We start from the raw sequence: 23,879 nt of genomic DNA, 5'->3' as shown, positions 1-23,879 counted from the left end.
ATGGGTTTGAAGGACCACCTAAAAATTCACTCATAATTTTTTTTTAACTGACTAATTAAATGTTATGGGTTGTTTTGGAGGTTTAGACCTCGAATATTACCTAATGCATGCAATGTTCGTGGGGATCTTGCTGATTAAACACAAATCTAATTTGTTAATGTTACATAATATTCAGTCAGTATTTTGTCTTTTATTTTTTTTAGAAATTATGGCGCGTTAACTACTGACAACTACCATAGTCTAGTATGATCTTTGCTACTGTGGCCTTTCGCGCTATCTCTTTGTTTTATTATACTTCTCATATATATTTGTGGCCTTTAGGTATTGTTTCTTAGATATAGAACATATAACCATGATAAGAATTGACAATTATGTTAAATTCCTGGGGATAAGAGATGGATGAGTTTCTTCCTTGCCATACACAGCTAAATCTATTCCGGCATTAATAGGCGCCTCCCATGGGGAACCGCAAACGGCTTTAATTGCAACATGCACGGTACGAAAGCATTTATTAATTCAAGGATGTGTTGAATATTCCATCAAATGGGTTTATGTAATCTTCCCAAATCATCTAGTGGTCTTACATAGATAAACATGATATTATCCTTAATCCTTAAAATTGGGCCTGAAGTGACAGTTATTCACAATAAGGCTGCAGTATCAACATAGAGGGATCTCACCTCACTTTAGAATAAAAAACAATTTTGGGTTTATTGGAAGAAGGCAATATTTTTCAAGAGGTACTGGAACACATAAAAAAAGATAGGAAACAAAGTATAAATTTTACTTTCACATCATAATGACATTTTTCTTACCAAACAAATAATCTATAAACAGTTCGTGATTCGCAGACTGTAACAGAGCGCATTCAGTTTCAAGTTACCGGTGTTGTGAATAGTGGACTACGAAGATCCAACTATGGGAAGAATCTTTGAATTGAATTACTGACACAAAAGAGACAGCTGTACCTAACGTACTTACATTACCACTAAGCCTAAAAGTACGTTTTCATCACCATTTGACTCACTTGGCACAAATATAGTGTGGCCCTACACACCCATGAGATTAACGACACAGCAGGCAATCTGATTTGGAACTACGCGCTTCCTATTCTGTGCACTTGTTATCCATGCAGGTTTCACCTACACTTCAGCTAAAAGATCTGACGCAATATCGATCTGCTCATCTAACAGTTTTAATATACTAAGCTTGTGCGAACAGATTTCTTCGTTTTGCCTCATATAAAACATACCACAATCTTCAAATTCGTCACCGAGTAGCAAAACAAACCGTTTCAAGTTATTTAGAAAAGCAAGTGTCCTTTCTGGAGATTCCAAACTCTTACTTAAATTATGAGCAGATAAAAAACTTACAAGTACAGTAAGTAATTCGCAATATGGCGTCTCAAATACAAATGAGAGGAATCTGCTAACTTCCAACGAGCATTCAGGTACAAATAGCAGAATGAAGGCAATTTCGTAAACTAAAGGTCTAAGAGTGAGGCCTACACAATTGTAGAGATACATCAATGTTGAAGAAAGAAACATTTGGAGCTCAATATCACAGCAAAGGGTAGAATGTTTATAAAGCAAGGCGATTTCGTGCAACAGTGTACTATCCTCAACATAGCTGGAGCAATGGGCTAGCATAGCGATATAAACTGATAATTTATACAAGTTTCTATCCCCTGTTACACAGTAACTTCGCAGCTTCACAATGAAATTCTCAGAACATGAGTAACAATACTCCGAAGCCAGCAATGACAAAATGATCCTAGTATATGTAATTAATACGAAATCATTAGGGTGCGTTAAACCCATTAAGCTAAGCAACATTACTTTGAGTACTGTACTTGTAAGAGAACTATCCACCAATTCGCTGTAGCGAGTTATAATGCTATTCACACACTGCTTTACAGTCATCAAATTGACAGACAAACCCAATATACGTTCTAGAAAACTGGGATAGTCTGCAATATCGATATTATTTAGAACTCGAATTAAATTATTATTTAACCAAATTCGGTTTGCAAAATTATGACCATTTGAAAGCATTACGATTGTCTTTTCTTGTAATTCTCTGTAAGAATTGAGCTGAATTCCTAAAAAATTATACAACGACATTTCATACTTGTTAAATTGTTTTAAAAACAGTTCCAAGTCCCTAAAGGTACTATCTATCTTATGTCTTAAAGCAGTCTCATCGTAATGAAATGTGTGAAATGTTTTACGGAACGTAGCGAGCAATGACATAACCGAGGCGAACACATTCTGATTGATAAAAGTGAAGTTCAGTTTCAACCACGTAGAAATATCACAGATAATATCAGGTACAAAAGTAGAGGGATACAAAGCGGCATAAGCGTTAGCCGCAAAATACCCTACAGTTTCACTAGTGCGAATTAAATATATGAAGGCTGTCTGTAAGCTTTTATGTATAAAAGCTACATTTTTGTCTAAATATGCATGAAATGAGGAGTAGTAAGATTCAGATAATAAACCTAAAATGGCAATAATGCTATCACAGTTAGCTACATCAATGCTTCCATATAGTTGTGTGATGAAGTATAATATTAGATCAGGATACAAAAGAACGAGGTCATCAATGCCATAGCGACGACGATTGGTTAAGCTGTTCTTTTGTCCAAGCAGTCTGTTCATAAGCGCTTGAAGAACTTGAATTGATGCATTCCTAAAAAGAGAATCAATTTTAGCATATTATCGCTTTTCTTCTTCAATTTTCAAAAACATTTTAAATCCGTTATTTTCGCATTTAAAACGCCCCAGGTACAAAATTTCAACAGGATCCTTTCTGCACAGACACATTCGTGAAATTTTGGGCATTCTTTGTTGCAAAAGGCAAAAATCGATTTATTTCATTGCAAGCTGTAAATATTCGTCTCCATGCCTCTGTATCTCATATAAGAACGTATTTTTATGATGTTGTGAATTGTGCAAATTGGCGGAAGTGGCTTATCAGGATATTTTGGCCGCAAATTATCTATTGAAATACATCTGTAACATTTCCATTTTTCTTTTTTTGTATATATTTTATTAATAGGTAATAATTGAAAAAAGTAGGTAAGATCGGTTGCATATCTTAAGGGGGATTTGACATGAATATTTTAGAATTGTACATATGAGTTTTATATGCACGAGATTTGTATGTTTAGAGTTCAAATTTACACACTGTATGTATGTAGGTACATACTAAAAAGATTTTAAAAAAACAGAGAATATTAAAGAAGAAAATGTAGCATCCGTTTTCCTCCTGCAAATTACCAGTTTTAGGAATCACTCTGTAGATGAACACCCGGTATCTAGAAGCGTTTTAAGTGGGCGCTTTGTTTTAACCGTTTACCGCTCTGACTTAATTATGAGCTGAGTTTTGCTACTTTCTGTTTAATTAATTATAAGAGGGAGGAGGAGAATATTTTTCCGCTTTCCTGCATTTACTCTTCGATAACCCCCAATAATTAATTTGTTTTTTACTGCTTTCCCGCTAAGGAAATTGGCGCAGGAGCCGTAGGCCATTATTTTGTTTCAGGTCGTCTGAAGTGCCCTATGTTTATAGGAAATTTCATCATAAAATAAGTCAAAGAATCGGCCCCCTCCGTATTTACACATATTTAGGAATATTCTGTATATTTAAAAATGTCCAATTTATGCTATAAGAGTTTGGAGTAAGGTAATTAATAATTTTGAATATTTGGGGGAGTATTCATCTGATGAGCAATTAATCATAAATCAACTTTTTTTGGGAATAGCCACTAGAGGGACAACATTTGGAACATCCTGGGAATACACACGATACCTTGCGTTCTGAGTCTCTTGGACAGCTGGAATTTAGTATGCCAGAAGCATGTGTGACGATAGAGGACAGTAACTACAGTAGATGTGTCTAGTTCAGATGTCCCACTTACCTTTTATGAGTACCGTCTACCGACACTTCATTTTTGAGATATTTGTTTACACCTCATCAATAGATATTCCTCGTTCAGACGATTCATTTTGCCTCAAGAAAAATTCATGAGAGGGGCCCGCTTAATAGAACCCGAGATAGAACCAAATTTGGACATTTCATAGTCCATGATCGCAACAGGTGTAAAAGTACATTTTGTGATACTTACTTCACATTCCAAAAACTGCTGGAAAACCCTTCAATAGCATGAATAGCTATTCTAGTAATATATGGAGATGTCTGGGTGACAAGGTTACTATCGGAAATCAATATTTCGAAAGTGTGTAGCGCAGATTCTTTCATGTTATGCTTTGGGTAGGGACTCGAAACGACGTCTAACATGAAGTCCATTGAATGATGTAAATTAGGCTACAATGAACTTATAATAATTACGCATTCTATGAAGCATAAAATATTTCTACAGAAATCATGTCGCTCAAAGAGTCTTCTTGACGAGAATCAATTAATTTTTTTAATTATATTTCATAAATTAATTAATATTCCTTGGCGAAGTGATTTTTGTTGAATCAGCGAGTAATCTGCTTACATGAGTGGGGTATTTTTCCGCAGAGACGACAGAATGAATTATCAAACGATGTTCCGGATTTTTACGAAGTTTAGATATCTTCACCTCAGATGTCCGATACATAGAGTTCAGAACAAAATCCAAATACTGAATGGCAGGAGCTTGTAAGTCCACAGAAGTTTCAAATATGTTACGGCAGATAGTGTGCAGTGCACCTGCGACAGCGCAGGTTACGCTTTTTCCGCTTCCCTGCTCCATTATTTCACCTAAAAATTCAAAAAATCGTCGAACGATTGCGTCGTCGCGTACAGTTTTCAAAATGAAGCACAGCACATCCATCATAGCCTACAGCAGTATTGTAATAGTGTCAATTGTTATGCAACACTTACAACAAGAGTTTGCTCGACATTCTTAAGTACAAGAACATTATCTGTAGAATCTTTTCCAAGCAAATTTCTTCCGATCTGCAAACATGTGTCGAATATCAAAGGATAATCTCCAATCAACAAATTCCTTTGTAACAGCAAAGAAACGCACAGAGTAAGACCGTAAACCAAAGCAACTCCATGGACATCAATTTGTCTATCGGATGAGCTCAATGCAATACTATGCCACCTGGTAACTATATTAGTAACTAATGACTCTTTCTTACTAGGACACGATTTAATCAAATTTAAAATGCAGAAATTTGCTTTCATTATCGATTCCTTATCCAGTTTATTTTCGAATGATTGGTTAATAGTTGTGCACGTCTTAATATATACATTTGACTGACTTTCTATCAGAGTGTACAACTCTGGGTACACCTTCTTAGATACTAGCCAGCTTTCTAAAATTTCCATATAAAACCCATCACTCATACACGGCCACTGATTTGTTTCCCTCAGATGGGCGAAGAACAGGTTCGGATTAATGGAATCCTCAATTTTGTACTTGATTCTTTGGTCATTTCGTACAACAGTACTTTGAACTAAAGTTAAAATTTGCGTGCCTACTTTAATCCGCCTTGAGCTTTTACTCAACAATGCCAGACGAATCATCTCATACAGCCACTGCATAAACTCGATATGGTGTTGGGCAACTTGCTCACTTATTAAGACCTGATTAGCTTGCATGACCAAGTGTGATAAAAAATAGTGCAGTTCCTTATCGTAAAAATTGTTGCTCGAAAACAAGGCACTTTGCAAATAGTACTTTATGCAGTCTACATGCCAATCGGTTAACTGCGACCGTTTGCGATTGAAATTACATACAGCCTTCAAAGCGTAGTACTGCATTGTAGCGTTGGGTGAATGCAGTAACTTTACAATATCCTCTCGATAATCGTTTATGTTAAGACAATCCTGTTCAATAGAGTGGTAGAGAACAATAGCAGAATAACAGCTAAATAATAAACTCGACCTTATTCCATTGTACATTTGCGATTTAAAATGAAGTACTCCCACTTTTACGCACTGTGATATTGTCTTCGAAATAATATCCCTGAAAATAAATGTCAATTACTTGTACACGCCCTGTATATAGCAGTAGCAGTTATTTTTATTATTATGAATTTATCAGACGCTTAGAAAAAAAGGCAGTATAAAACGACTGTATGGGGTGTTCCAAATTGCTATTTTTACGTAACTATTATTGTATCTACTTTTTTATGGTCCCACAAATAACTTTTTATTGCATTTTTGGGCTTTTATAATAATAATAATGCTTTTATTAATCCAGGTGATCCATTATAATAGATATAGGACATGTCAGAAATCATAAGTATAATATAATGTAACTATGATATTGATAAACATAATATATAATGATTACTTAATTTAATTTACTTAATACCTAAATTATCGCTAATAAACTCTTCCAGGGAATAGTAGGCTTTGAGAACTAGAATTTGTTTTATCGTCTTGACAAATTTATGATACGGTAATTGTCTTACCGCGGGCTGTAGTTTATTGAACAGTGTAATGCCCATGTAAAAAGGATTCGATTCAAAAAGGGCCAATTTGTGGTTCGGGTATTTTAGGTCAAAGCCCTTTCTCGTATGATAAGAGTGGTTTTGATTTAAATGACAAAATTTGTGTGTATTCAACCGAACAAACTTTAGTATTTCAAGTATGTATATACAGGGTAATGTCAGAATTTTTTCTGTTACAAATGTTGTTCTACAAGTATCACGGAAAGGAATATTAAACATAAAACGTATGATTCGTTTTTGTACAATAAAGACTCTGCCCACATTTGAAGAATTTCCCCAGAATATAACGGCATAGCTTAATAATGACGCAATATGCGCGTAATAATAGGTTTTGCATACATTCTTATTTGTTATGTGAGATAGTCTCTTAAGTGCAAAACAATTTGGTGCAATTTTTTTGCACAGGTAGACAATGTGATCCTTCCAGTTGAGAGACATGTCAATGTAACAATTAACCCAACAATTTAAATGCACTGACGTGTTCGATGGATTTTTCACCTGTTTTGAATAGGGCGCTTTCCCTGTATTTGCTTTGCTTGGTATAAAACTGCATAAAGCAAGTTTTGGATTTATTTAGTATTAATTTAATATCATCTAAATGATTTTGAACAGATCGCATGGTTTTGTTCATGTCAATTACCATGTCTGACATGTTATTCTTAGATGCTAATATTGTCAAGTCGTCAGCAAACATACAGTGATCACTACTCATGACATTACCAATGCTATTTACATATAATAATACTAATAAAATAGTTCGCGCAAATCATAAATCAAAATTGACATCGTCAATCTAAGCAGCTTTGAAAAGTAACTCCGGGAAATGCAAACTGCATCACTATATCTCTTTTAGTTCTCAAAATATCCCCGAAAAACATCGAAAACAAGCAATTTGGAACACCCTGTACAATTTTTAAGGCATGCACTTTCTGAAATATTTAAAGAAATAGAGAGTGACATTGAATCATTCTTATTGAAGCTGGACCTGCATTTCGCCTTCAGTCCAGATAGTTAAGATTGAACAGTGGATTCTGTCTAAATACACATTTGAATCCTAGTCTGAACCTGAATATGTCTAATACTGACTCGTAGGCTGGATCGAATGCTTGACATCCCAACTCAAATAAACGCTAAAAAGGTAGTCGTTTGAGTCTGAGACCGACCCAAGTTAGGGTGTATTTCTAATCCCCAATTATAGGACTAAACCTGCGTCTGAGTCAAAATTTGACCCATCTGAGTCTCAATTTTATACTATACTGGAATTTTGACATCAGCCAGTATAAGACACTTGTACGGTGGATTTGGTTTGAATTAAGTCTGAATCAGAATCCAAATTTGAATCCTATTCTGCTCTCCCACTGAGTTACTGGATGTATTGGAAGCCTGAATATGACTTACAACATCAAATCTTAAATCAGCCCTCAAATTAGTGCAAAGACTACAAATGATCTACAGACCAGACTCCAATGAACGTTCAGCCCTTGACAAACTATGACATGTTGACACCCTCCCTTGTGACAACTCCCATTGTAATCTGAACGTTGCAGTTAGAAAGGTTCTCTCATTACTTATTCACTTAGTACATTGACATCTAATTAACTAAACAGATAACTATGCTCTCTGCAATTTTCTTAAATATTTCATATTTCAAACAAAACAACAAAATTGATACCATAGAGCCAATTTTTTCTATGATAAGATCTTACCATTCATTATCGCAGTGGGACTCTACAACGATGACAATATTAGGAATAAATGCATCTTGCCAAACGTCAAGGCTAATGTGAGTTATTATAATCCGTAATAACTTTATGGAATGATCGGTAACGTTCTCTAACAGCATAACAGCCAAACGTGTGGTCATCGCACATATAAACGGACGTAATTTCACATTAGTGGGCCAGTAATTAATCAGGTGAATAACAATGGCGCATTCACCTTTATTCCACCACGCCATTCGACTAATCTTTTTGAATAGAATTAATTTGTCATCGGTACTCATTTGTTTGATAACCAATCCCAATACTTCATCGGCACATTTTGTCGCCTGCTTGTGATGTACTGCTTTTATAAAAAGATACATGTGCTGTATGATATCCGCCTGGCAAATATGTAACTGTGCACCGGCTTTCTTGACTAGAGTATGCAGTACATTCAAACAACATACGCATAATGGAGAGGTTGCCAGAGAATTCAGTGTACCAAGCACAGACCTTATCAACTGCAACATTACAGTGTGGTGTGAATTAAATTTACAAAATCTCCTTAGAATATGTGATACTGCGATGATCACAAGTGTTTGGAATGGTTTCACATTTCGTATACGTAGCGAGACATTGCACAGTTTCAGATTTAGCGTTAGATTACTGCCCAAATTTTGTAAGATATGCAACAGCGTGTACATCAGTTCATCAACATCATTTCGAGACAAAAATAACAGAGCGTCAAACAGGCAGTGACCTTGTGTGTAGAGATTATGCGATATACGTTCTTCACCATCACAAACTAGCGCAATAAATTGTAGTAAGGACATTGCATCGGAAATTTGTTCTCGCAAATCTTCTTCTGTTAAATGGACACTCCATTTTAATGTGATCTAAAACAAATAAAGCTACTATGCCTTTTGTTACTAATGTAGCCAATGTGAATTTTTTCGATAATGATAAATGAAGCCCAAAGTGAATTTAGGAAAAGACCATTGACAAATTACCTCCTTAATGAAGCACCGATTTCCAATATAATTACACTGACTTATCAATTTTTTAGAAATTTCCATTTCAACTATTCCAATGTACACAAATTTTGAGGTTAAATACAATACAAATTTTTGAGGTTATCTATCGCTGGCAGCGTTGGACAATTTAGTTCCAGGGCCGGCGCTATCACTTAGGGCTGGACTATATATCACGCCTAAGCACTTTGGCCGTTGAATCTGTTGTGCGTGATCCCAGCGTCTTACTCCGAGAGAGGCAGTTTGTTAAAAAATCTGAAGAACTTGTCTGGCTGCAACTCCCTGATCTGCTGAGGTGCTATTATAGACTCACCCAGGTCTTGTAGTCTCTGTCCGGAGACAGCCTCACACCAGCAGATGATGTGTTCCGCTGTCTCTTCCTCCTCGAAACAGAGGGGACATGTGTTATCCTCAGGTACCTCTGATGATATCTCAAAGGGCAGTCTACAGTGACCTTGGTTCACTTTCTGCTGAGAAGGTTTTAGTCTCCTGGAAACTGATCAATTGCCTGGATTGTCTTAGTCGAGGGACACATTCCCATAGACGTTTCCACTCTTTTCTGAGCTGACATCTCAATTACTCCAGCTAGACTCGCCGATGGTGCTCCCCATCAATAGGGTTCCGGTCAGCCTCGTTACTGGCTATCCCCTCATGGCTAATTGCAACCCACACTAACGTAACGCTACTACGCCTGGCTATTTCTTCCAGTTTTGCTTGGCATTCCATGCGAGATGACAGCTTGGAGGTCAGGCCTAACTGTCCAAACAAAAAACCACATCTACCCTCCTCAAGTCTTAAGGTGCTCTAAACACTTCTACTAGGAAGAGCGTTAATGTCTCAGCCCAGGCCCGTAGCCAGAATGAAGTAGCAGGAATGGCCGGTATTTTTCTAGGTGGGGCTTAAGAAATTTTTGATAAAGGCTTCCCGGTCAACCCTAATTTCCAGTGGGGGCAAGACCACATTCTAGGTGGGGCTGGCCACCCCCTAGCTCTACTCCCTTTTATATTTATATATAGGCCAAGAATGAGAACATGGTCACGTGTATATTGTCATATACTGGGATATGCAAATGGACCGATCGCAGCAGGCGAAGGGATTCATAAAGAACTCATATTTTGTGTAATTTTTTTTGTGCAATTTTGCTTTTTTTGGTTGCAGAGGAAAAAACCACATTGATTTATATCAATATTTGTAATTCATTACCATTTAGTGGCTGTACAAATCGTACAAATGTTAAATTTACACAGACGTACAAATGTTAAATTTACACAGACGTACAAATGCTACAAAATTATCGTATGTACTTCACAATTGCTTAAAAATAATACAATATGTTTCAGTTTCAGTACAAAGGAGCATCAAAGAAAAAAAGGATCGACTTATAAATGTATCAAATGCAAATTTGTGGTACACAACAATTTATATTCATAATTATTGGTAAATGGCACTTAGGTTGCTCTCCCGAAGTCAATAAATTATATGTAAAACATTAAGGAATATTATATACAATAAAACAACAATGGTAATAAAAAAAAAACTTTTTAAGTAATACGGAATGATTACGATTAATCAAAAAATGTCCTTACAAAATTATTGGTAAATATCAAGTATCTAAAATTCTTAAAAAATAAAATTACTTAAACTTATTGCACCCAAAAAAAGTTAGATAGAATGTAACCAGATTTTGAAAAATAATACTTGTACACAGACTAGTATACATAAATGGAATTCCATAAGTAATGATTTGGAATGTTCCTGAATCTAGTAATCACAGATTATGTAAATTTTTTTACAATGAATCCTAATGAATGTATTAAGCTGTTATACTAAGCTGTAGATTGCAATATTTATAATTCTAAATACTACTGTCTTGAAATGCTGTCCATATTGGGAACGTAATCTAGTGCCATCAGACAAGCAAACACGGTCATCACCATTTTCGGTTTTACTTCCGTGATGTCCTCCGGAAGGGCATATACTCGAGCTCCCGCTTTGCGAGCCATCGAAATTGCATACTTCGCATTAGCCAGATTATCCTGAAAGTTAATTTTAAATTTATTAATCTTTAGGGTCATTACACAATTAGTGTAAAGAATTATTTCATGTTAATTTAATGTTATATTTAACTTTTGGGGGTGTGAGGGATGAACCTCTCTACCAGATGCGTTCTCGGGTCGTATATAGGAGAACAACCTGGTAAACAGTCATTGGAAGCAAATAAGTTAATTAGTGTTTCGCTAGAGTCAGAGGTAGCAGTTGCCTCAACCAGTGCGTCAGTGAGTCACAAAATCCAGATGAGGCTGCAAGTATGCTGGGTGAGGCTATGGCCAAACCCAGCTGAAAGTTAGGCTCCATAAGATCAGTGTTGCAAGGAAACGGTAACGTTGGCTGAGGCAACACAGTGTAGAACTGGCTTAAGTAGCCAAGCAAACCGCCAAGGGAACACGGTAACTTGGTCAAAGGGAAGAAAAGATCCGAGTCCGACAACACCAAACTGCCCAGCCAAGACTTATCCAGAGAGACGACAGTCCCAAGTGGGAATACAGTTCAACAGGAGGCAATCGCTCTACATCCCACAATGTATAAACAGGCTATAGAGGGTAAAAAGGTAAGGGCACTGCATGGCAGGTACCCGGAGGTGAACATCACTACAGAAAAACTTAAAGCACATCATGAGGGCGTCGTTGAAAACATTACAAACCTGGAAAAAGAAACAGTGTGTTCTCAATTCCTCGGTTCTACGTTCAAACCAAGCTGTTTGCTAGTCAACATCAAAATTTTTACACATATTGACAAATGTATAATACGCTTCACACAGATTGTTAAATCTTTTATACTGATAAGAAGTGCATGGAATGTTGAGTATGTAACTGTGCTTACTTAATTTTTCTGCCACTATTTGAACTTTCTCAAGAGATAAAAAAAATGATCGACTATAGTTGTTGTGAACTTCATCTCGAGACACTTTGTATATTAAACGAATCACTTACACATTCCACAGCACCCTTTGCACTGAGACGCAACGAATTTGTGTGTCTAATGTTTGGACAGCTTTTTTTGTTAAGTTTGTACAGAGTTAAAGAATAAAAAACAATAAAATCTGTATATTTACCTCATCACTGCCACCAGTCCTCACTAAATCATAATTTATCGCGCCCGGTTTGATGGAGTCGATTAAATCGATAACGACCGTCGCGTCCTTAATACTAGAATCTTGAAAGTTATTAATGGAAGACTTTTTACTCGCGTTTTCTAATTTAGCATTAACCCACTGAACTATCTCCTTCTCTACAATAGGATTTCCAGTCTGAGCAAGTTGCGATAAAATTGACAATGTGTACGCTCGCATTAACTGCCATATTAAAGCTAACGTTAGCGTTATGTTTCCCTCATTTAAATCCTGGCCGGCGATTCCCACTAGCGAAAATTTGATTTCCCTTCCTAGTTCGATCGCGTAATTACAATTCTCTAATTTTTCCATGAACTTCCTAAGATTACTGAATTTCCTATGAACTTTCTGCCAATTGACAATGCCAGGTTTGATGATGTCGTACAGTTGAAATATGACCAAACCATCGGCAAGATCGGAATATAACCAATGCACGTGCGGATTTACGCCCATTGAATTTATCCAATTTCTGTAAGCTGTAAAATATGAATTGTAGCGAGCTCTCCACCGGTAAAGGTAATTGACTTACTTTTCTCTTCCCTTGTTTCTTCTAGTGTTTCAAAACCGTCTAAAATTCCATTGGATTGCTCTAGACATGGATGATTGTTAAAAAGATTAGCTACAAAGGCCAAGTTAAGTTTATAAACTCCATTGACGACGTCTTGTGGCGTTACAAATGAACGACATTTTAATTTGGCCGCTTGTTGTAACATAATTTCTGCCCGATTATGAAGATCTCTCTCCTACAAAAAAGTAGGTAATAGGGGAACCTCAGTGAGATTCTTATTACCATAAGTGCTTCCATAGTCACTCCATAATCTCCTGGGGCAATTTGTTTAAGCAGGTAAGTGTACACCTCAGAATCGGTGATATCACTTTGGAAGTTGTTAACGCGTCTATGCGTACCCGCCTTAGCTAAATGATAATTGACCCATCTCAACAATATAGCTTCTGGCGAGAGTTTTAATAAATCCTCAATCTTTTCCTCATCCGTTAAAAGAGCCGTAAGTCCTGGACAGTGCTCCAATGAGATTTGATTGAAAAGACCGATCCGAATGATTTGCCAAACTAATCCTAATACTAGATGTGGAGTTCCTTTCTCTAAACTGTGAGCATCAATGTTAACTACGTTACAACCTATTGATTGAGCAGAGGAAAGCGCAAGCGTTAAGTTTTCCAACTTCCTATATAGCGTTAAATTTTTTTTATTGATGGCTCGTTCGTCTATTGTATCCGGACAAGAGTGATTAATCACCTTACTGAAAATCTAATTTTAAAACGCCGTTTCAAGTAAAACTCCTTACCATACCATAATAAAATTCCATCTTTGACTTTGTCATATAAGGTTTTCCCATCGGGATCAATAGGTAATAAGTGCTTTAAATCTGGATCATGTTTTAAGTTCGAGTTGATCCAATCTGAGAACGCCAATTGCTCTTCTACACGTACACAGTGCATTGTACCTTCATTAGACGCATCCGAAGTTCCACCTAAATGATGAAGGTTTTCCTTCTTTTGAACTACCTGTTTAAAGGTACTCGCCACTTCGCTCGCTTTTAGATCGTTGCATAATTTTTCGAATTCGTCGTATGATAATTTACCGTCCGCCATGGCGCCCTTTTTTTGCTTGAAATCTTCCTCCATTTGTCTGACCTTCCAGCCAGGAATTTTGAAACCGCAAACGTCCAAAGCATCTTTCAGTTCTTTTAAGTCGATGAAGCCATCATTATTTTTGTCAATCTGGAAAAGAAAATTTCCTATAGTGACATTAACATGCTTTCCAAAGTAAATTAGTAGCCGTTCAATTGTATATTAATTTAATAAATTTAACCATTAGCAAAATTGGCGTATGTATTGCTGTATGCAATAGTGTGCGGTTACTAGACCAATCACAAGATACCTGTCCAGTTAGCTGGAAACTTAGAATTTCTAATAATCTCTCCTTGTACACATCAGAGAAATCCGAATGCCTCCATCAACTTCGAAAATCCCAAAAATTTATTACACATCTTTTGATTCACATCTGAAATAAATCTTGGCACAAATAGAAAAAAAAATCTATATCCGAGTATAAAGCCAGGGCCTACTGGACCATTTTAAAAACTATACTTTCATTTAGCTAACTACTGCAAATTGATTTATTTTTTACTCGATAACCGTCACAGATACGAAAACATTACAAGAGACCAAAAAGTTTCAAAACTTATCAGAAGAACTCTTATTTCTAGGATCTATCAGAGGTGCGCCGTAAAAAAGTTTTCAAAGTCGTATGACGCTGATTTCTGTTGAGGGTACGCGGTTGAATAAACACACGACAGGCAAAAAATATTAAGAAGATTGGTTAAGGGTGAGGAAAAAATCACGTCACTCGAATATCTCTTGGGCATTCACTCTGAAACCCGAATTTCGTAAAATTGTTTGGATGGTTACACACGTACTTAAACTGCCTTTCAAAGAAATAAAACAATAAATTTTTATTTCCGGATTATTTTAATAATTTCTGAATTATTTTTTCACGCTAGAAAACACCGATTCATTCTGGCCTGCAGTCCGAGCTCTTCTATGCGTATCAAAATTCGAAAATAGCATTAAAAGTTATAATGGCCTATGAATGTTAATCATGAAAGAAAATTCAGTTGAACGAGTAATTAACGATTATGGTACATTAATGAAGTTGGCCGAAAATGTACCACCGTTGATGCGTTACGTTAATGACAACCCACAGAAAAAATTCAAGAGTTCGATAAGTGATAAGATAATTTATATGAGTTTCGCAGGGTTTGACCGCAATGAATTGCGTGATTCATTCGTCGCCAAGTCACGTAAAGCAATTCTAGTTGGGCAGTGCAGATACAGAATATCATAACAATTAGCGACACTTTTACAAATTGATCGATAATTCTACAAGAGAAGAGTAAAACTTACTTGTTTATACCAGGCATGCACCTTCAGTTCATTGACAAACTCCTGATGAGCGCTAATTTGGCGACTGAATGTGACATTCATTGCAGACACAACTTAACGCAAAATGGAACTGAAATCAATAAGTCCAGATAATTTTATAGGAATAGTGGATTTTATCAATCACTTTCCTAAGAGGCGTGTGACGTAAGGATAGATAGTCGCTTGCCCTTGGGCTCGATAGCTGCAAGTGGTCTTGAAATAGCGAAAATTTTTGGAACACCTGGTATGGTACCAAATAGACATCTAAAGCGATGGCGCAAAGTGGAGAAAAGAGGTACTTCTGCTGAGGTAACAGCGTACACTGCCATAATCTTCATATTTAATTTTAATATAATTATCCAACCAATTTACTTTTTATCAACTTTAATTAGGTCTGAGGCGTAAACAAAGTATTAACATTATCTTACTGTGTACGCGCTCATATTTGGGTTCCAACTTTGGAATTCACTACCGATCTACTGATAATGTTGGCAAATTCTACCAGTAAGCCAGAACAAATCGCGAGAGCAATGTACAATTCGAAAACAATACGTACCATGACGTCAAACTCTAACACTATATTTTGTTTGCATTGATCGTACAAGGTACGAATGGATTACTAGATCGATTATCATAAATTAAATAAACCTTAAGGAGGCGTTTGTCCTCGTTTTGAAACTAAATGTCCAAAGTAATGATATAATGAAGAAGTATTGTACATTGTTAGTACCGCAATATTTGGACATCAACATTCAAAAATCGCTCGTTTATAGTTGGTGGCTGTCGAGACCGTTCGACCGTTTTTGGAAGGAAATTGGTACCTGTTGAGTTGCTGACCATTCAAACCGTACGCTTGGCGAAGAAGATAATAGCAGGCCCGTACCCAGGATGAAGTAGCTAAAGCCGGCAGGAATTTCTCGAGGTGGGGCTTGAGAAAAAGTAAACCTACGAGATTATTACCCAAATTACCTGTCAACATCAACATTTCTACACAAAAATGTTTTCTTGTTTGAATTTGTTTACAAGATCCACAGGCAACCCTTTAAGTGCACATAATAGTATAAGACCCTTCCCGTTTCACAAATTACGTAGACAACGAGTTGGGTAGTTTCTAGATCAGGTAAGAGCCCGTCTGGCCACCCCCTGGCTAGGGGCCTGGGTAATAGCGTAATGGACACTAATACAAGAAGGTGAAAATGCATGGCACATTAATTACACGTCATTTAGTTAGCGTGGGCCGTAGAGCGGCATTGTTATTAATTTGGTCCTCTTCAACGTCCTCCTTCTAATTAATTACTATCTACCATACAATTAAATCAAGGTTAATTAACATTCTCACGCGCGTAAATGCATTCTATGCTAATGCAAGTAAAGCAAGAACGTCGCATCACCATTTTTTCGCAAGATTTCTCTTTTCTCGGCGAGTACGGTTTATAATGGAGATAAATGATACATCCAGATTCTGAAAAAAAAGGGAAGGAAGTCAATAACACGACATTGTTATGGTATTGAGTATTGATTGCCCTAAAATAAAAGCTCATAGTTCAAGGGAATCTTACCATTAAAGTCCGCGGATAAAGTGTAGTCGGAGGGTAAACTCAGCCAAACACAAAAGCCAAGGTCATTTAACTTTATTGGGTTGCAGTGTTGCATCGGTATCGATCAATAAATAACAAAGTCGATTTTATCCATAAGACGTGTGTTTTCATTGGGAAATGGTCTATCACTTGCCACGAGAAAAACTGGTGTGGCCACAAGCTAATGAAACCCCGTTATGGATAACCCATTGCCCATATTATATAATTGGATGAACGTTTCAGCGCAAGGGATCGGGATCGGTAAATAAAAAATTATCATTTATTATCAACATGTTATTATATGTTTCAGAAAATGTGTCGACATTTTTGGAAAAATGTTAAAAATGTGCCAAAAAATGTACGAAAAGTGTACGAATGTTAGGAATACTTAAATGAATGCTCAGAAAATTTGAAATATTTCAAAACGTCCAAAACTTTAAATTTTAAAAAAGGCTGGAAATGTGTAAAAAATTTGGAAATGTTTAAGAAATTCCGGAAGTTCCTACGTAACGTTAAAAAAAATGTTATAACTTATTGCGAAAACAAATTTAGTGAAATTCTAGTCACTTTAGTTTTTCGCCCAAGAATTTCAGTTCCAATTTCATTTTCAAATTTTGAAAAACCAAACTTTTCGATTCGTTAATCTAAGGTTGAGAAAATTACATATAAAGTCTGACTATTGAATGTTTACCGGTGTGAAGTCACGAAGAATGGATGGTCAACTGATTATTTGTACCAGTGGCGGCGATACCGGCTTGTTTTCAGGGGATCATTAACGGTGTATTGTCGGCCTTATTATCGGGGAACCCGGACAAGTCGGGTTGAGGATTTATTTCGTAAATTTCAACATGTCTGATGGGCACACAATCTCGTGCTGTTATAGCCCCAGTATTGCCTAGTCGCTGTCTATGTAGGTAGTCCAAGTCCTGTCGGCACCAATATGGATGATCAGGTCCGAAAGTTCGAAACTTGAGCGATAACGCCGAAACGGATGTACCATTGGGCTATTAACGTTCTCCGTGTGCCTAACGGCAGAACGCCAGCGTTAATGCGTACATTCCGCCAGTGCACGGTCCCACATTTGGAGGAGCTTGCCGTCCCCATAGCCATCATGACCTATGTAATATCTTCGCCTACCAACAATGAAATGGTAGAACGGTTACATGCAAACCTCTGTCTAAATTTACCTGCGATTAGTTCGATGACAAAATACGGAAACACAAGTTGATGACATCTACCGCATGATAGAACCGAGGACAGAACAGACACGAACCGCACTGGCGATGTGGTGAACGCTGTGACAAACTTTAATCCATTTTTTTTGTCTAAGTGACTGTGGTCGCATGGTTGTTCAATGGGCTTCGCTATGGCCCAGACATACGGTTTTATATCAATTTGATAAACCCAGTACTCGACACAGTATGTACTATGTGTACAATAAAGACCGTAGTAAATTGGCATTTCTGTGATAGAATCTACGAGTGACGTCATACCGGCAAACATTCAATAGCCAGACTTTAGATTACAACATTTTTGGTGGCGATCTATGGTTGTAGGTCTCAAAATGAGGGGGAAGTAGGTACTTTTTAAAATTGGAACGATAATAACTTAAAAAAGTTACAAGATTGAAATTGAAATTTGACAGAGCTGATCATTATTTACATATTAAAAGTTGTGGGGAAGATGACTGTAACTGTTGCTTTACGTTAGTCGTCCCGAGAGGTCAGGCGGAGATTTGGTGTTGCCCAAAAAAACTTAAGTTGAAACTAAGGTTGTGAATATACCCAAACGAAATATTTTGGCTCCTTAGAAAATAGTCCGTTTTTGTCCCCTCTACCTACAGCGTGTGCTATTGGTTAAATAACTACAAATTTAAGCCTTTCGCGTAATTGCGTATGTTACTTTTTGGTTCAGCAGAAAAAAAGAATCCCCTGTTAACGTCTTTACGTCACGGCAGAAAAAAGAAGCTAAAAGCTTACAAATTGCAGACAGAAGTTATTGCGGTTAACCCTGCCACTCCCGTCTACGATATTTTCAAAGGTACAATGCCCCATTTTGTATTTCAGATATTCGTAATGGGCAGTTGGCATACCAATTGGAAGAGAAGATAATTTTCTAAAAATAAACTCTCGATTGATGAACTCAATTAGGTCTAGGGGTAGAATAAAATGTCCCTCCCACCTTTTACTTTTCAAGTTGAAGTATGTAGGTCATGGAGTCATTTAAATATTTTTCCATATAAGCGCACAAAGAATTATACTTCCATCTAGTTCATGGAACAAATATGGCGAAGTTAACGACAATGACATTTGACACTGTCATATAAAAAATGTACCAAATTATGACATTTTTGCATTGTGAGTTGAGGGAATTTAAAGAATCTTAGTGATAATGAACGAAAGCTTACAAAATAATGGTGGGTATTTTTAATAAGATCACATGAAAGCATCGACCGCCGATGCTTAATCGGAAATTCTATACAGAAAACCGGTCTATGGCACGATTCGGAAACTTGCGATGACAAAGTAATGATCCTTTCGATGACCCCCAATTCGACTATGGTCGAAATTAACATACGGTAGCCACTTGAACTTTCGAATGAAACGTATGTTTAGTTTAGTCATACACAAGTCGGCCCTACAGCAAGCAAACCACGTCACCGCACCCTTTCGCGTAATAAAAAAAAAGCGAGTTGAACGCCCCCACGATAGGGTTAGTCTTGTATTTATTTTTCCTCTTCACTTCACTAAAGTAGTTTGGGGCCCAACGAGGAGTCGATGTACAATAATGAATACCAATTACTGACGAGAGTTTAATATAATAACAGCATTTAAGATGTAATTGAATTACCAAGTCTACTCCTCGTATGCACCACAACATCCCTGAATCATAAAAGTATTTTTAGTGTGCTCGCTAATGGCCCAAATTGAAACAACCGGACCATTTTAACGGTTTACATAACGCACACGTTTCAGGTGAGTTATTACGCGTTTATGGTTTGACGATTTTCGCTCAATTCTAGCGAGCATTTAAAATTCGATTACCGCAAGGGGGAAAGTTCGAGGGGGTTACGTTTTCGATTACCATTCATTAATTCTTTAAATTAGAAACGACCGCGAATCCATTTCGAACCGGGTTATTGCTAATGGGTACGCTTCAGGTGGGATACGAAATTTTCGCCACTGCTTTAGAAATTAATTAACTTACAGTAAATGCGAAGGTAAATGTTTATTCCGAGCCCTTTTTTGGTATAAGTGTTCAGACCTTCGTCTTCGTCGAGGCCTGATACAATTTCTGTTGTCACAATTTCCAAATAGGTAGGTACTTGTCATTACCTGAACCCTCACGAAAAATATTATGTATTTGGTTTTGGTGACACAAGGTACTATGGCAGTTGTGAGTATATACAATTGCTCAGTGAATGTAAAAATTGTAAAACAAGTAATACGGTGCCACTGGGCATTCTAGAAACGGTAAGATATAAATTTGATTAAATGAGAAATGTGTAAGAAATTTGAAAATGTTTCGGAAATGTGTCAATAATTTTGGTTCGTTTTTTTTATAATGGAGCGAGGGAGAGAAAGAAGTAGTCAAGTGCCAGTTCCCAATTTTTTTGAACATTTTTTTGTGTATTTCTCAACTAAAACATTTCAAAACATTTTTTTCGAAATTTGTTTGGCCCAAATCTCCACAGTTTTCAAGGCAAAGATGGGAGTATGAAATGGAGAAACATCTCTTAGGACATTTTTAAAATAAGAAAGAAAAGCTTTATTGAATTTTCCACAGGTGGGAGGTAAGCCATTAAATCGAACTATTTCTTTCCTCCTATCCGCATTGGTAATTAGTTTAAATTTTTTCGCTTTTAATCAGTGGATGGAGCATATAGGCAATAAAACAAACACTTTGAAGGACAACTAGGGAAATAAGGGAGTCCCCCGCATTATCATCATGCAGAAAAACATTTGATAATGTGAACAATTTCGTATTGGTGGAATACCAAAACTAGAAATGCAAAAGAAACGGTGATAAAGACGGTAATTTCGTGTGACGTATTAAAATTAACGAACGGCAATAATTACGCTATTTATCGGCATAATGCGCCTTAATAACTCAAATTTCAGCAGGTAACGCGAAGTTATACTTATTTTTGCTGAACAGTTAAATAACATTAATTTTGTAATGCTTAGCATATTTTATAACGAGGTAAATGAATGAAATTTGAAGGAAGTGCATGACTCAATGGGAACCGTTAACTTTTTTAAGTAATTTACCTACGAGAGCGACTTACAGAAAATGAGTCAATACTTGAATTACGCAAGTAAAAAATCAAGGAAGAAGTAATATTGTACCGTGACTTGATAATTAGTCATATACTGACATATCAATTTTGCGAGCGTAGGCGGATTTACTTCATTTACACGACGAATTTTTAATTTACCTGGAAAGGTTTCCTAGTCGGCAATTAATTTACAATGTAAAACAAGATTGTTTGTTGTATCATATTACGTGCTTTGTTAGCGCGAAATTGCGAGGCACACTTGAATTCACAACTTACATCTCAAATTCGAGGGCGCACATTAATTAAAGTGCATTCAAATAAAAGATACAGAATTATTACCTAAGTCCTACATACGCTGGCAAGGTACTATGACTCATTATACAAATTTCTTACGCTCGTACGACATTGAATTTTCGTATTGTATTTAAATTTCGCTAGCGATATTCCGTCACGCTTTTCTGATCTGGTGTATATCTTTGAATTTAGGGCTTTCAGTAGGCGATTTTTGGTGCACGTCGATTTCGAAAAATTTGAATTGGTATTTAAATATTGACAAAACAAGATTGTTGTCACTTGGGCGTAGCTAACAAGTAAACTCATGTGTTACTAGTGCGACAGATAAAAGGAAGTTTAGGCGCGCCGATTAGATATCAAGAAAGATGGACAGCCCGATAGAACTAAGTACTTACCACTGTAAATTGCTCTTTAATTTCTATTCGCTCTTCTTTAGTTAATTTTGCGACCTCCATCGTGCAAGTGGAAGCCATTTTGCTTTTCACTACTCCGTCTACTGGACTACGACACTGTACTAACTAAACGCCGCACCGCATGTACAGAAAAGAAACGCTATCAACACCCTTCTCCCCCACCCATAATCTACTTCCCTGACGAGTCGATATGAATCACAATTATTGCGTCTCATTTTATCTACAACCACGAAATATCGGTCACTTAATCCAGTATTTACGATAACCAATATAAACAAAACGTATCCAAATGCCTATTTATAAAGGACTTGCGCGAAGAATACTCCAACCCTCCTGCAGTCGTCCCGTCCCTTAACATTAATTTCTCCTATGCATTCGCCCGATGCAGAAGTTCATAAACCTATCGCATTCGGAAAGCCCAAAATAACAACATGATAACGCATTTCCTTAATAGGAAGATCTATATCACAGATTTAAATAGTTGTGTTGTGTCTATATATTAAACATGCCAGACATAAACAACAACCATGCACATCCCTTCCCTTAATTTATTTCCAAAAATGATTCATTGTAAAAGTTATAATTTTCTCCGATTAACGGGAGGGTATACGCACGGAGGAAAATTCTTTACCCTTACAATAATGCGAGTAGACTTTGACAAGATCCCGATTATAGGCAGGTTAAAAGGTTTCCAAGCATAAAGATAAGATGATAAAATTGTGTAAAGACCCTATTATTTAGTTATAGGTAGTACATGGTGAATTATTAGTTTTATTAACGACTTCGAGATCGTTTATGTAATCTGTATTGCTCTCTGTCCGTCTACTAGTGTGCACGATAACTTTATTTAGAACAGTCCGATCACTTTGAAAATTGGGGCAGATGTTCTTCAGTGGCGTATTTACGGGGGGGGGGGGGGAAGGGGATATATTCCCCCCCCCCCCCCCCCCCCCGAAGAATTGAGTTATCATAGCTATTAGGTATTTAGTAATACTCCGCTATCCGCTCCGCCCACTTTAAAATAAAGGCAATAATATATAGGTAGAGACAATATTTGGTTTTGGTTAAAGTCTAAGTCACTAAAATCTAAATATTCTGTAGTATTCAGTATTCACTATTCAGTGAGTGATCAGTGTTGGCAGTCACACGTTTGGCTATTCGGCATCGATCGGCAATTCGCTACATTGATGCCCAAAATAACAAATAGGTATCAGGTACTTAGTACTGCTACTGAGGTGAGGTACCTGCGTCCTGCCTTTCACGAAATGACGAAAATAAGAATTTTAAATTTTAAAAACAGGAATTTTTTTGCCCATAACTTTTGATTGAAACGTCTAATCGAAAAAGTACGAATCGAAAAAAAATTGTCTCAGATCGACCGGAAAAAAATATTTTCTTATAGAATGTGGCCTGTAGAATCCATAATTTCAAACAGTTCCATAATCGGACTACTAGATCAAAAGTTACAGCCCTTTAAATTGTTTGTCGAAATTGGTTTTTTGCCTATAAATATACCTATTATTCAAAGTTTTCGTTGAACAATTAAAGCAAAAGCAATAAAGGGGCCTGTCAGCAGTAAGAAATAAAATACCGTTCTAATCTAATCTTTTTCGCCTGTACAATAATAAATAGATAAATGACTACCAGCATCAGCAATCTGCAACCCAATTTCTATTCTTACCCCCCCCCCCCCCCCCCCCCCCCCTTCTAGTACGCACTGGGTCACTGTATGTGCAACGAACTTGTTTAATCCCCCCAGAATAAATTTCTACGTACGCAACTGATGTTCTTATGGATATAAGAAAGGTTGCTATTGTTTTCATCGACGTAGACTATCAGCCCAAAAGCAAACTCGAGGATCGTTCACTTGTTCTATAGGCAAATGTTACAATGCTAAACATATATGCAATACTGCAATCTTCGTTCAACTCCAGAAGGGAAATGAATCATTACACGAAACGGATTTGAGTTGCTGCTAAAAAATTACTTTTTTTACAAATCGCGTAAATAATCCT

At 36.8% G+C, this 23,879-nt stretch overlaps 2 protein-coding genes across 3 annotated transcripts; both read right to left on the bottom strand.

Moving 5' to 3' along the window:
• Positions 1–779: 779 nt before the first annotated feature.
• On the bottom strand, positions 780–9,417 carry LOC116166634. The gene is made up of 6 exons (XM_031481648.1): positions 9,169–9,417; positions 8,165–9,054; positions 4,876–5,968; positions 4,508–4,831; positions 4,130–4,329; positions 780–2,691 (listed from the first exon to the last, which is right to left on the bottom strand). Exons 1-6 carry the CDS (start codon positions 9,232–9,234, stop codon positions 1,143–1,145), a joined length of 4,122 nt encoding a protein of 1,373 aa, XP_031337508.1. The 5' UTR covers positions 9,235–9,417; the 3' UTR covers positions 780–1,142.
• A 1,062-nt stretch (positions 9,418–10,479) lies between these two features.
• Positions 10,480–22,023, bottom strand: LOC116166628 (plastin-1). Of its 2 annotated transcripts, none has more exons than XM_031481639.1 (6): positions 21,847–22,023; positions 13,668–14,098; positions 13,149–13,617; positions 12,888–13,101; positions 12,302–12,834; positions 10,480–11,225 (listed from the first exon to the last, which is right to left on the bottom strand). In XM_031481639.1, exons 1-6 carry the CDS (start codon positions 21,922–21,924, stop codon positions 11,052–11,054), a joined length of 1,899 nt encoding a protein of 632 aa, XP_031337499.1. In that variant the 5' UTR covers positions 21,925–22,023; the 3' UTR covers positions 10,480–11,051. The 2 variants fall into 2 exon arrangements, with proteins under 2 accessions (XP_031337499.1, XP_031337498.1); XM_031481638.1 differs by lacking the exon at positions 21,847–22,023 and adding an exon at positions 15,284–15,690.
• Positions 22,024–23,879: the final 1,856 nt, after the last annotated feature.

The sequence above is a fragment of the Photinus pyralis genome, unplaced genomic scaffold, assembly GCF_008802855.1.
Source record: "Photinus pyralis isolate 1611_PpyrPB1 unplaced genomic scaffold, Ppyr1.3 Ppyr1.4_LG3b, whole genome shotgun sequence".
NCBI classification, from domain to species: Eukaryota; Metazoa; Arthropoda; class Insecta; order Coleoptera; family Lampyridae; genus Photinus; species Photinus pyralis.
This window is presented reverse-complemented; position numbering and strand designations above follow the sequence as displayed.